Below are 14,044 nucleotides of genomic sequence, written 5' to 3'. Positions count from 1 at the left end.
CCTCCTCCCCCCTTTCCCCCCTCCCTCCCCCCGTTTTCCCCCTCCCTCCCCCCGTTTTCCCCCCTCCCTCCCCCCTTCCCCCCAGTCGCTATCTCTCTTCCCCCGGTCGCTCTCTCTCTTCCCCCGTCGCTCTCTTCCCCCCAGTCGCTCTCTCTTCCCCCAGTCGCTCTCTCTCTTCCCCCGTCGCTCTCTTCCCCCCGTCGCTCTCTCTTCCCCCGTCGCTCTCTCTTCCCCCCAGTCGCTCTCTCTCTTCCCCCCAGTCGCTCTCTCTTCCCCCCCGTCGCTCTCTCTCTTCCCCCCAGTCGCTCTCTCTTCCCCCCAGTCACTCTCTCTTCCCCCCAGTCGCTCTCTCTCTTCCCCCCGTCGCTCTCTCTTCCCCCCGTCGCTCTCTCTCTTCCTCCCAGTCGCTCTCTCTCTTCCCCCCAGTCGCTCTCTCTTCCCCCCAGTCGCTCTCTCTCTTCCCCCCAGTCGCTCTCTCTTCCCCCCAATCGCTCTCTCTCTTCCCCCCGTCGCTCTCTCTTCCCCCCAGTCGCTCTCTCTCTTCTCCCGTCGCTCTCTCTCTTCCCCCCAGTCGCTCTCTCTCTTCCCCCCCAGTCGCTCTCTCTCTTCCCCCCAGTCGCTCTCTCTTCCCCCCAGTCGCTCTCTCTCTTCCCCCCAGTCGCTCTCTCTTCCCCCCAGTCGCTCTCTCTCTTCCCCCCAGTCGCTCTCTCTCTTCCCCCCCAGTCGCTCTCTCTCTTCCCCCCAGTCGCTCTCTCTCTTCCCCCCAGTCGCTCTCTCTCTTCCCCCCAGTCGCTCTCTCTCTTCCCCCCAGTCGCTCTCTCTTCCCCCCAGTCGCTCTCTCTTCCCCCCAGTCGCTCTCTCTCTTCCCCCCAGTCGCGCTCTCTTCCCCCCCGTCGCTCTCTCTCTTCCCCCCCCGTCGCTCTCTCTCTTCCCCCCCCCGTCGCTCTCTCTCTTCCCTCCCAGTCACTCTCTCTCTTCCCTCCCAGTCACTCTCTCTCTTCCCTCCCAGTCACTCTCTCTCTTCCCTCCCAGTCACTCTCTCTCTTTCTTCCAACAACATTCCCTCAAAAATCCCCTCGGCACCGCCGGGCACTTCAGCTGGTCTTATCTATATATATATAAACGGATACTTCTTTCTGTCTGTCCTTCTGTCTGTCTGTGCTTCTGTCTGTCTGTCCTTCTGTGTCTGTCCTCACGTGTGCGTCTGTCCGGCTATGCGCTCGAAAGTTATAGAGCGTACCTACGCGTGCGTTACGTCGAAAGAAAGCTTACCTTTCCGAAATGCTGGTAAGCGTATTTACGTTTCGGCCGGACAAAAATTGCGCCCGCGGTATCCGAAAAACCTTCAACATTCCGCTCATTAGCATCTCATTATCCGCTCATTAGTGACAGTGTGACCTCGAGGTCGACCAATCGTACGCCGGGTTGCTGGCGCGTGCGGCCGGGCCCTCCTACGGTCGAGTGACGGGACGATTGACCAATCCTACGCTTCGGTCACCTGACGGTCGACGAATCGGTGCGTGTGTGGGCGGGCCTTATCGTTTTGAACCGAGGTGAGTCGCCGCCATCTTGATTCCAAACTTTTCCTTTCTTTTTCCCGCTTTCTGCATCTTTAAAAAAAAGTTGCTTTTAAAACACATATTGTTTTGAAAAAAAGTTAATTACTTTCTAAATCTTTTATCTAATCTCGTTAATTTTCCTACCTTTCCCCATTTTTCCAGGTAGGCCTCGAAGCCTCGGCCTCTCCTCCGCACCCACGCCCGAGCTAGGCACCTCCCGGCCCCAGTCAACAAGCGGCCCCCGATCGCCGCCATCTTAGTAAAGGCTGGAGGGGCGGTGGCGGCACGGAGCTCCGCGGAGCAGGAGCGCGGCGGCGTCTAACTCTTTCCCCCCCCAGTCTGTCTCTCTCTCTCTTCCCCGCGCCTCCTGAATGCGCGGGGGAAGAGGCCCGGGGCACCGTGGCCGCTTTCGGACACTTCAACTCCGTGACAGGTGAGGAGGGTCTTTGTTAACGCAATCGGCCGCTCAGGCCCAGAGATCGGGAGGCGGAGGAGGGTTACCAAGGCAACCGGGGCTCGGGCGGGGTCTCTCTGCTCTTGAAGCCGGCTCGGGCGGGGCTCCAGAGATCGGGCCTCCGGAGATCGTGGGGGGGAGGGGGCGGGGGGGCGAGCCTCTGGAGATCGGGGGGGGGGCGAGCCTCGGGAGATCGGGGGGGGGGGGCGAGCCTCGGGGTGGGTGGGGGGCGAGCCTCTGGAGATGGGGGGGGCGGGGCTCGGGACGGGCGGGGCTTGATAGATCGTGGGGCGGGGCTCGGGAGATGGGGGGTCGTGGGGCGGGGGAGAGCCTTGGGAGATCGGGGGGGCGGGGCTCGGGGACTCCCCCCCCCCCTCCATTCCCCCCACCCCCCCTCCCCCCGTTCCCTCTCACCTCCCCCTCCCCTCCCCCCGCCTCCTCTCACCCTCCCCCCCTCCTCTCCCCTCCCCCCTCCCCCTCCCCCTCTTCCCCCCAGTCGCTCTCTCATCCCCCCAGTCGTTCTCTCTTCCCCCGTCGCTCTCTCTTCCCCCCAGTCGCTCTCTCTTCCCCCCAGTCGCTCTCTCTCTCTTCCCCCAGTCGCTCTCTCTCTCTTCCCCCAGTCGCTCTCTCTCTCTTCCCCCAGTCGCTCTCTCTCTTCCCCCAGTCGCTCTCTCTCTCTTCCCCCAGTCGCTCTCTCTCTCTTCCCCCAGTCGCTCTCTCTCTCTTCCCACAGTCGCTCTCTCTCTCTTCCCCCAGTTGCTCTCTCTCTCTTCCCCCAGTCGCGCTCTCTTCCCTGCAGTCGCTCTCTCTTCCCCCCAGTCGCTCTCTCTCTCTTCCCCCCAGTCGCTCTCTCTCTCTCTTCCAACAACAACATGCCCTCGAAAAAGCCTCGGCACCGACGGGCACTCCTGCTAGTATATATAAAAGGATTGATCTGTCTGTCTGTCTTTTGGTGTGTCTGTCCGGCTATACACTCTAAAGTTATAGAGTGTACCTACACGTGCGTTACATCAAAAGAAAGCTTACGATTCCGTAACGGTCATAAGCGTATTTATGTTTCGGCCGGACAAAAATTGCGCCCGCGGTATCCAATAAACGTTCAAAATTCCACTCATTATCTGCTCATTAGCATTGAGTGGCGTCGATGTCGACCAATCGTACGGTCGAGCGACCGGATGGTCGACCAATCGCTGTGTGGCGGGGGCGGGTTCCTGGCGAGTGCGGGCGGGCCCTCCTAGAGTCGAGTGACGGGACGATTGACCAATCCTACGCTTCGGTGACCTAACGGTCGACCAATCGGTGCATGTGTGGGCGGGCCTTATCGTTCTGAACCGAGGTGAGTCGCCGCCATCTTGCTTCCATTCTTTTTCCCGCATTCTGCGTCTTTAAAAAAGAAAGTTGCTTTTAAAACACTTACTGTTTTTAAAAAAAGTTAATTACTTTCTCAATCTTTTATCTAATCTCATTAATTTTCCTACCTTTCCCCGTTTTTGCAGATAGGCCTCGAAGCCTGGGCATCTGTTGCCAGCCATGCTGGACCCTAGGCAATAGTTTTGTGGCAAGCTCCTCCCACCCCTCACCCCCCACCGCTGGGCCCGATTCCGAACCAGCTGCACGGCGCACGCGCACCTCCATACAGAGCGCGGCCAGAGGAAAGCGAGCAGGTTAGCGGGGGGAGGGAGGGGAGGGGAGGGGGAGCAAGAGCGGAGAGGGTTACCCCGGCAACCGTGCTCGCCAGCCGCAATTGGCCGTCTCAAGCTGCTCCGGCCCAGGCCCGGTCCCGGAGATCGGTAGGCGGAGAGGGGAGGAGGGTTACCAAGGCAACCGGGCCGGGCCAGCCGCAATCGGCCGTCTCAAGCCCGGCCTCAGGAGGGCGGGGCTCGGGCTGACCGGGGCGCTGCGCTCGGCATGTCAGTGCGTGGGGCAGCACGGAGCTCAGCGGAGCCATCGCCGGCGGAGGGGAGAGGGTCTGCTGGCTCCCCCCTCCCTTTCTCCCCCCCTCCCGCTCCTTCCCCCACCTCCCCCCTCCCGCTCCTTCCCCCCACCTCCCCCCTCCCTCCCTTCCCCTCTCCCCCCCCTTTCCCTCCCTCCCCTCCTTCCCTCCCCCCCCTTCCCCCTCCTCCCCCCTCCCTTCTCTCCCCCCCCTTCCCCCCTCCCCTCCCCCTTCCCCCCACTCCCCCTCCCCCTTCCCTCCCCTCCCCCTTCCCCTCCTCTTCCCCCTTCCCCCCCACCCTCTTCCCCACCCCCTCCCTCTTCCCCCCTCCACATCCCTCCCTCTTCCCCCTCCCTCCCACACCCCCCCTTCTCCCTCTTCCCCTTCCCCATCCCCTCCTCTTCCCCCCTTCCCCCCATCCCCTCCCTCTTCCCCCTTCCCCATCCCCTCCCTCTTCCCCCTCTTCCCATCCCCTCCCCTTCCCCTCCCTCTTCCCCCCCCTTCCCCATCCCCTCCCTCTTCCCCCCTCCCCATCCCCATCCCCTCCTCTTCCCCCCTTCCCCATCCCCTCCCTCTTCCCCCCTTCCCCATCCCCTCCCTCTTCCCCTTCCCCATCCCCTCCCTCTTCCCCCCTTCCCCATCCCCAACCTCTTCCCCCCTTCCCCCCTCCCCATCCCCTCCCTCTTCCCCCCTTCCCCTCCCCTCCCTCTTCCCCCTCCCCATCCCCTCCCCTTCCCCTCCCCTCCCCCCTTCCCCATCCCCTCCCCTTCCCCCCTTCCCCATCCCTCTTCCCCCCTTCCCCCTCTTCCCCTCCCTCTTCCCCCCCTTCCCCCCTTCCCCTTCCCTCCCTCTTCCCCCCCCTTCCCCATCCCCTCCCTCTTCCCCCCCTCTCCCCCCCTTCCCCATCCCCCTCCCCTTCCCCCCCTTCCCCAACCCCTCCCTCTTCCCCCCCTTCCCCATCCCCTCCCTCTTCCCCCCCTTCCCCATCCCCTCCCTCTTCCCCCCCTTCCCCATCCCTCCCTCTTCCCCCTCCCATCCCCCCCTTCCCCCCTCCCCTCTTCCCCCCCCTTCCCCATCCCCTCCCTCTTCCCCCCCTTCCCCATCCCCTCCCTCTTCCCCCCCTTCCCCATCCCCTCCCTCTTCCCCCCCTTCCCCATCCCCTCCCTCTTCCCCCCCCTTCCCCATCCCCTCCCTCTTCCCCCCCCTTCCCCATCCCCTCCCTCTTCCCCCCCTTCCCCATCCCCTCCCTCTTCCCCCCCTTCCCCATCGCCTCCCTCTTCCCCCCCTTCCCCATCCCCTCCCTCTTCCCCCCCCTTCCCCATCCCCTCCCTCTTCCCCCCCTTCCCCATCCCCTCCCTCTTCCCCTTCCTCTTCCCCCCCCTTCCCCTTCCTCTTCCCCACTCCCCATCCCCTCCCTCTTCCCCCTTCCCCTCCCTCTTCCCCCCCTTCCCCATCCCCTCCCCCTTCCCCATCCCCTCCCTCTTCCCCCCCTTCCCCATCCCCTCCCTCTTCCCCCCCTTCCCCATCCCCTCCCTCTTCCCCCTTCCCCATCCCCTCCCTCTTCCCCCCCTTCCCCATCCCCTCCCTCTTCCCCCCCTTCCCCATCCCCTCCCTCTTCCCCCCCCTTCCCCCTCCCTTCCCCATCCCCTCCCTCTTCCCCCCCTTCCCCATCCCCTCCCTCTTCCCCCCCTTCCCCATCCCCCCTTCCCCATCCCCTCCCTCTTCCCCATCCCCTCCCTCTTCCCCCCCTTCCCCACCCCCCCCCTTCCCCATCCCCTCCCTCTTCCCCCCCCTTCCCCACCCCCCCCCCTTCCCCATCCCCTCCCTCTTCCCCCCCTTCCCCATCCCCTCCCTCTTCCCCCCCTTCCCCATCCCCTCCCTCTTCCCCCCCTTCCCCATCCCCTCCCTCTTCCCCTCCCTCTTCCCCCCCTTCCCTCTTCCCCTCCCTCTTCCCCCCCCTCCCTCTTCCCCCCTTCCCCTCCCTCTGCCCCCCTTCCCCATCCCCATCCCCTCCCTCTGCCCCCCTTCCCCATCCCCTCCCTCTTCCCCCCTTCCCCATCCCCTCCCTCTTCCCCCCCTTCCCCATCCCCTCCCTCTTCCCCCCTTCCCCATCCCCTCCCTCTTCCCCCCTTCCCTCCCTCTTCCCCCCTTCCCTCCCTCTTCCCCCCCCTTCCCCATCCCCTCTTCCCCCCCTTCCCCATCCCCTCCCTCTTCCCCCCTTCCCTCCCTCTTCCCCCCTTCCCTCCCTCTTCCCCCCCCTTCCCCATCCCCTCTTCCCCCCCCTTCCCCATCCCCTCTTCCCCCCCTTCCCCATCCCCTCCCTCTTCCCCCCTTCCCCATCCCCTCCCTCTTCCCCCCTTCCCCATCCCCTCCCCCATCCCTCTTCCCCTCTTCCCCATCCCCTCCCTCTTCCCCTCCCTTCCCCCCCTTCCCCTCCCCATCCCCCTCCCCCCCCTTCCCCCTCCCCTCCCTCTTCCCCCCCTTCCCCATCCCCCCCCTTCCCCATCCCCCATCCCCTCTCTCTTCCCCCCCCTTCCCCATCCCCCCCCCTTCCCCTCCCCCATCCCCTCCCTCTTCCCCCCCCCTTCCCCATCCCCCCCCCTTCCCCTCCCCCATCCCCTCCCTCTTCCCCCCCCCCTTCCCCATCCCCCCCCCTTCCCCATCCCCTTCCCCATCCCCCCCCCCTTCCCCATCCCCCCCCCCTTCCCCATCCCCCCCCCTTCCCCAATGGGCCGTATGTTCCGATGCCTACCCGTGGGTACGGGCTGTGTACACACCCGTAAGGACATCGGAAATGCCGGTTTCAGGCATGCACTGCGCATGTGCTGAAAACCGGTATTTCCGATCTGTCAAGAATGCTCTTGACAGATCGGACGCCTGCCCTGAAGAAGGGCCTCTGCGGGCGGATAGTTCCGCTTTCTGGAGAACCTCTGCCCGCAGAAAACACTTAGAAATCCTACGCCTGGTAAAAGCAGGCCTGCTTTCACCAGCATAAGAGTTGAAATTTTTTTTTTCCCCACTGATTTATAATTTTTAAAAAAAGTTTAAAAAAGGTAAGTTTATTTTTAGCCCCGTAAAAAACTTTAATTCTTTTTTCAAAAAATTAATTTGTTTAAAATATTTAATTTATTGTAATTTCAACTCATTTTAAAAATGTAATTTAAAATAATTATTTAATGTTTTACTATGTTTTTGGGGTGATCTCCATTCATATATTTGACAGGTCTATCTGTCAAGTGTATGAAGGGAGATTCCCTTCTCCTATTGGCTCCCCATGGCCCACGTGATCCCAGGGATGCTTGCGAACTCATGCGTCTCTGGGATACGTGGGCCCTGCGCACTTCGAGTCTGGAGAGGCCCAGGAACGGAAGTGTCCGGACCTCGGGAGTCCTCAGTTAAGTCCGTAGATTTTTTCCAGATCAGAGGCCTCCGCACGCAGGAAGCCTCCGATTGGAAAATACGGCCCTATGAGTTGAACTTGGATTGCGCAGTCTGAGGATGTGCACTGTGATTTCCTAGGATGCATCAGTACCATTCAGTCAGCTCTAAAGATTACATATTTTTCTTTAGCTTCTAGCAGTTTCAGCTCAAAAGTTATTTTTAAATTATTTGAATGAAAAGCTGGAGGACACATTTTAGAAGTGTTAGAGGTAAAAGTCAGTGTTTTTATTAAAGGGCAGGGGTGTGCAAGAGAGAGCGAGAGAGGAGAGGAGAGGAATGGTTGTTCGGATTGCACTATAGACACAAATATATTAAAAGAAATGTTTTTGTCTGCTCTAGCCTAAGCCCTGCCTGCAGCTTCCCTGGTCTCAGATGCCTCACCTCCTGCGTACCTGTCACTTTGTTGATAACAATCTTATCTTCCAACACACTGTAAGCGACGCCATGGGAGATTAAATAGTTTAAGTAAACTTTGCTGTTACCAACTAGAAGAAGGCTTCAATATATGGGCCCAGATTTTGCAGTAAAAATAATGACGAGGCTATCAACGCTCACCATTATTAAAGAGCAAATCAGACAGTAACTTCTGACAACCACACATGTGCAGTTAAACATGGAAATCAGGAAGTTACTGTCCAGGTTGCCCTGCTGCTCCAGAAGCTTCGCTATAACAGTATCTCACTGGGAGACTCAGTATTCAAATACACGGAACGGCCTGAAGTTGGGGTACTTATGTGATAGATACCCACTAAACATGCAAGAAAATGGTAGGGCTTGTCCATTCAAGAGTAAGAGAATTTTTACTGGCGTGATAAGTCTTAATTACTGCCACTGAAAATTAACTTTTACAAGTGTGGAGTCTCATTCCTTCAGATTTTCATTATTGTCAAGAGATTTTTAAAAATGTAAATAATTTTTAACTTTTTCTGTCTTTTTTATCTATCTCTTAATCCCATCTTTCTTTCCCTCTCTTTATTTTGCTTTCTGTACATGATTTAGCATTGAATTAACTATTCTAACTTATACTTCCTGTTTCAGAATCTGCAAAGGATTCTTCAATCTGATTGGTTAAGGAAATACAGTTGCTTGACACAGATATTCTGTAGAGGAAGCTGCACAGAAATGGATTTCTAATCACAAGTTCCAGTGCAAAAGCCCATAGAAAGTCCTTTATTTATTCATGGGATGTTATTGCCCAATCCTAATTGTGTTTGAGAAGATGGTGTGAGCCACCTTCTTGAACCGCTGACATCTGTGTGGGTAAGGTATTCCCACAGTGCTGTTAGGTAGGGAGTTCCAAGATTTTGACCCAGCAACAATGAAGGAACGGCGATATATCTCCTAGTCAGGATGGTCTGAGCCTCGGAGGGAAACTTGGAGGTGGTAGTGTTCCCATGCGCCTATGTGTTGTCTTTCCAGGTAGTAGAGATCGCGGGTTTGGGAGGTGTTGTTGATGAAGCATTGGTGAGTTGCTGCAGTGCATCATGTAGATGGTACATACTGTAGCCATATTGTGCCGGTGGTGGAGGGAGTGAATGCTTAAGGTGGTGGATAGGGTGCCGAACATGCGGGCTGCTTTGTCCTGAATGTTATCGAGCTTCTTGAGTGTTATTGGAGCTGCACTCATCCAGGCAAGTGGAGAGTATTCCATCACACTCCTTACTTGTGCCTTGTAGGTGGTGGAAAGGCTTCAGGGAGTCAGGAGGTGAGACACTCGCCGCAGAATACTCAGTCTCTGACCTGCCCCTTGTAGCCACACTATTTATGTGGCTGGTCCAGTTATGTTTCTGGTCAATGGTGAGCCCAGGATGTTGATGGTGGGAAATTCAATGATGGCAATGACATTCAAGGGACGGTGGTTACTTGGAGATGGTCATTGCCTGGCGCAAATGTTATTTGCCATTTATTAGCCCAAGCCTGGATGTGGTCCCGGTCTTGTTACATTGGGTCACGGACTGCTTCATTATCTGTTCAATCATTAGCAAACATCCCCACTTCTGACCTTATGGTGGAGGGAAGGTCATTGATGAAGCAGCTGAAGGAGGTTGGGCATAGGACACTGTCCTGAGGAACTCCTGCAGCAGTGTCCTGAGGCGGAGATGATTGGCCTCCAACAACCACAACCATCTTCTTTCGTTCTAGGTATGACTCCAGCCAGTGGAGAGTTTTACCTGATTCCCATTGACTTCAATTTTACTAGGGCTCCTTGATACCACAGAGTCAAATACTGCCTTGATGGCAAGGGCAGTCACTCTCACCTCACCTCTGGAATTCAGTTCTTTTGTCCATGTTTGGACCAAGGCTGTAATAAAATCAGGAAGACTGGTGAGGAATGATTAAAAACTGCTACCTAGTCATTGTGAAAATTAAAACGTATAAAAAACATCTTAAAAACTATGTACATCAGCTCAAATGTAGTTATTTCATTCAAGTGAGGGAGATGCCAGGCCATGAGGTTACAGATTGTGGTGGAATACAGCACCTCATGGATAACCAGTTTTGAGCTGCTAGATCTGTTCTGAATCTATTCCATATAGCACGAGCAAGTGTAAGTGTAATGAATGACTCGTGCCGTTTGTTCGCCGCTGACCGTAAAATCTGGGCCAATCAGATTTGACATTTTCAATTTTCCACATACACAAACCACTGCATTTATCTTTTGTCAATTTTAATTCCTTTTTAGTTTGAATATTTTTTTACATTTAATCTGACATGTTTGATTTTAAATAAATGCTGATGATTTAAATAAAAGTGAGTTTCTGATTTACAGGATGAATGGAGATATGAAAGTGATTGAACAGTACATCACTGTGGCACGTGTGTTTTTAATGGGAATATGGCTGGTACCACATCTGGCACTTGTTGGTTTGTCTGTTTAGTGTGTTTCTGCTGAGATTATATGTTGCAAAACAAAAACATTAACATGAGTTGCTGTAATAAAAGTTATACATTTTATTTTCATACTGTTTACTCGCTGTCGTAACAAATGGAACTTTAATTCTCTGTTGATTTAAAGAAAAACGCCTTTATTTTAAACAGTGTATATATAGACGAGAGGCTTTAAACGAGTGCAGTTCTCGCTTTCCCCATACAAGATCCAGTAGTAAAAAAATTATATCTCGGATAAATACTTCCAAACCCCAGCTGAAATAATGCGGGCAAAAGTATGTATGTAAATCCAAACGCCTTTCATTACCGTAAAAAATAATTTATACTTTAGCACAAAAATGCCTTACTTACAAATAAATTCGCTCCATTTATTTATTGCAAAAAATACCACCTACCCGCATTGCCCGTAAGTAACCAGCTCCGTGCACAACAAACATAGGCCTAACTAACTACAAACTAAAAATTCAGACCAAAATCCCATTTAAACACCTTAGCGGGCGGATTACTTTCCACAGTTGTGAATTACATCTTACATTCCCAAGTAAAGCGAGTTTTCGACTAACCCAGAAACAGTTAGGTTACCTTTACCCTGTGACCTACCGAGGACGTGGACGCGAACCGCGGCTGCAATGTGCCGCAGCAGCAGAGTTGATGATTGACAGCTGGGATGTAACCACTCTGGGAACGTGTGAACAATCGGAGCCGGAATCCGCAGGGCCTCGCGCTCCAGGACCAGAATCGGTCCCAGTCGCTGCAGCGAGCCACGTCACTCAGCAGCAGCCACTAGCGCGCGGGCCGCTCGGTTTGCACGGCAGCAGCTGCGAGGCGACCATGGCTCCAATGGGCATACGACTGTCCCCGCTCGGCGTAGCCGTGTTTGTCTTGCTTGCTGTTGGAGTCCTCTACCATTTCTATTCGGGCTTTCTGGCCGGCAGGATCGCCATCTTCAGAAAACTGCCCGGGTCGGACAGGATCGACCTCCGAGAACTGCTGGCGTTATCGGTCGAAGCCGCCGTACGGGGAGGGGAGGAGGTGAAGCGAGTGATGGAAGGGGGAGAGCTCAACGGGAAAAGCAAGGGGAAAACTAAGGAAGGAGCAGATGAGATGCTCACCACTGGAGACTTGCTGTCACATCAGAAGATGTATCATTTAATTAAAAATACATTCCCAACCATACAGGTGAGCTCAGTAGCATAAAAAACAATGCAGCAGAAACAACGAAATCCGGGGGAAGGGGGTCGAATCAGCGTTTCATTTGGATGTATGGGCTTTTTGAGATCTTGCGGTGCATTGAGGCTTTCCTCTGTTTTGATGTTAGCAGTGAGAGCATCCTACTTCCTTGAGATGAGTAATTATAGTGGGAGCAACTTAAAACATTTAAGGTGCTGCCACTAGTAATGGTAACAACTAATCACTGATGTGTTTTGAAAAGTTTTTTTAAAACGTTTTATAACCCAGTGATTTTAAACAACGTAGCTTTCTGGTTTCAAATGGGCGTCACCCTGAACAAGTTAAATAGTTCTGAAGAGGTGGTTTGTTCTCTCGAGTGCTCTAAAATTAACAGTGAAGATATTTGCTGTTGGCCATTTTTATTTGGTGCTCCATAGTTTGATTTTTGGCTTGTGTACAGTACATCCCAGATTACATACATCATTGGTTATGTCCCTGTATCTCCCACTTCATTGTCAGAGGTGCAGTGTTTTGGATAAGATGCTAAACCAAAATAATGCCTGTTCAAATGAATGTAATTGGTGCCATGGCACAATTCGAAGAGAAAGAAGTTTTCTTGGTATCCTGGTCAACATTCATTTCTCACTCAATGCCACTTAAAAACAGAGTAACTGATCATTCATCTCATTGACTAAATTTGAGACTTTTCTGTGTGCACATTGCTTATATCACAGTGACTACAATCAATGAATTACTTTTGAAGTATAAAGTGTTTAGAGAGATCCAGAAGACATAAGGTGCTATTAGGAGGCAAGTTCTCCTTTTCATTAAAGGTGTAAATAGTTCTCTTCACACAGGTGGTAAAGCTTGCTACTGTAAATCAAAGTTGGGGTCCAAACTGATTACAGAGCGAAGAGGTGTAGATTTCCCCCCCCCCTAGTAATTGCTCCTGCCAATGTTGAGCATGAATGTATCCTTACATTACCAGGTTAGTGCAAAATAAATCTTAATTCACATGCACAAAATTCCTTCAGTTTTTATTAACTACTAGACTGAATTCTAATCCTTTACCATTTGGGGATCTTTTATAAATCCAAGGTTTCGAAAGCAGAAATGAAAACTATATTTTATTCAATATTTAGCTTCTAATTTAAAAACAGTAGTTAGAAAGAGCGTGCATTTTATATAGCACCTTTTACAACAGTGTCTCAAAGTGCTTTACAGCCAATTAAATACTTTTGAAGTGTAGTCACTGTTGTAATGTAGGAAAAAGCGGTAGCCAATTTTCACATAGGTACCTTAAACAGCAATGAAATCATGACCAGATTGTCTGTTTTAGGGATGTTGATTGAGGGATAAATATTGGCCAGAACACCAGGACAGCTCACCTGCTCTTCTTTGAATAATGCCATGGGATCTTTTATGTCCACCTGAGAAGGTAGATAGGACCTCGGTTTAACATCTCATCTGAAAGACGGCACCTCTGACAATGCAGCGCTCCCTCAGTGCTGCACTGAAGTGTCAGTCTGGATTATGTGCTTAATATCTGAACCTACAACCTTCTGAGTCGGAGGTGAGAGTGCTACCACTGAGTTCTTTCAGTTTTTTAAAAAACTTTCATTTTTGAAACCACTAATGACATATAGGGGCTGTTTACTATATTTCCAGTTTTAAAAGTTCTCTGTGTTCTGTTAGGGCTTTTCCAATTCTCTTTTGTCATTTAAACAGTTTGACAACAGTTTCTGAACAGAAATGGGGAGGCTATTACTTTCTGCTGCACTGAGTTCCAGTCGTCCAGGTGTAAGAATTAACATTCATCATGATTAATATCAAATTGCAGATTGGTGCTTTTTGTTTTTTACTGTAAATACTTTTCTTGGATTCATCATCTCAGCCTACTCTTCTAAACGTTTCTTCGTTCCATATGGCTCAAAAACCTGCTAAATTGGTAGTCTGTAACAAGCTCAGGCATCAAACAGAAAATCCTTGTTGGTGTATTTCAGTTTATTAGCTATATCATGTGTCCTCAGAGGGCAGTAGCATAAACTCTGCACTAGCCTGTAGCTTAGGCTATAAACTGAAAACAGTAAATGGACAATTGAACAGAAGCAATCACACATGGTAGATTTACAGTAGCTATCCCTCCTCATTGCGCTAAACTGCAATGTGAACTGGACCAGGATCAAGGTTATGAATATTAACTTTTGTCTGGTGGCTCATTGTAATCTGTCCAGTCTTTGTGCCATCTATTAACTTTCTCTGATTGCTTTAGATATAGATGGAGTATCCATTTTGAACAAGGTACATAAGATAAGAATTAGGAGCAGGAGTAGGCCATACGGCCCCTCGAGCCTGCTCCGCCATTCGATAAGATCATGGCTGATCTTCGACCTCAACCCCACTTTCCCACCCGATCTCCATATCCCTTGATTTCCCTAGAGTCCAAAAATCTATCTATCTCGGCCTTGAATATACTCAAAGACTCAGCATCCAACGTTCTCGGGTAGAGAATTCCAAAGATTCACAACCCTCTGAGTGAAGAAATTTCTCCTCATCTGAGACCTAATTGGCCGACCCCTTATCCTGAGACTATGCCCC

The 14,044-nt window shown here is 52.8% G+C and overlaps 1 protein-coding gene across 2 annotated transcripts in view; it reads left to right on the top strand.

Moving 5' to 3' along the window:
• Nucleotides 1–10,872: 10,872 nt before the first annotated feature.
• Nucleotides 10,873–14,044, top strand: part of LOC147114905 (inositol monophosphatase 3-like) — a 54,854-nt gene continuing 51,682 nt past the window's right edge. Inside the window, exon 1 of one of the 2 annotated variants that reach the window (XM_085992980.1) lies at nt 10,873–11,455. In XM_085992980.1, the coding sequence (XP_085849106.1) occupies nt 10,928–11,455 (528 nt within the window). In that variant the 5' untranslated portion in view covers nt 10,873–10,927. The remainder of the gene's footprint in view (nt 11,456–14,044) is intronic. The other variant, XM_085992979.1, reaches the window with a different exon arrangement.

Source organism: Somniosus microcephalus, chromosome 7 (assembly GCF_052327205.1).
Source record: "Somniosus microcephalus isolate GS21.2 chromosome 7, FLI_Smic_1.0, whole genome shotgun sequence".
Classification (NCBI taxonomy): Eukaryota; Metazoa; Chordata; class Chondrichthyes; order Squaliformes; family Somniosidae; genus Somniosus; species Somniosus microcephalus.
This window is presented reverse-complemented; position numbering and strand designations above follow the sequence as displayed.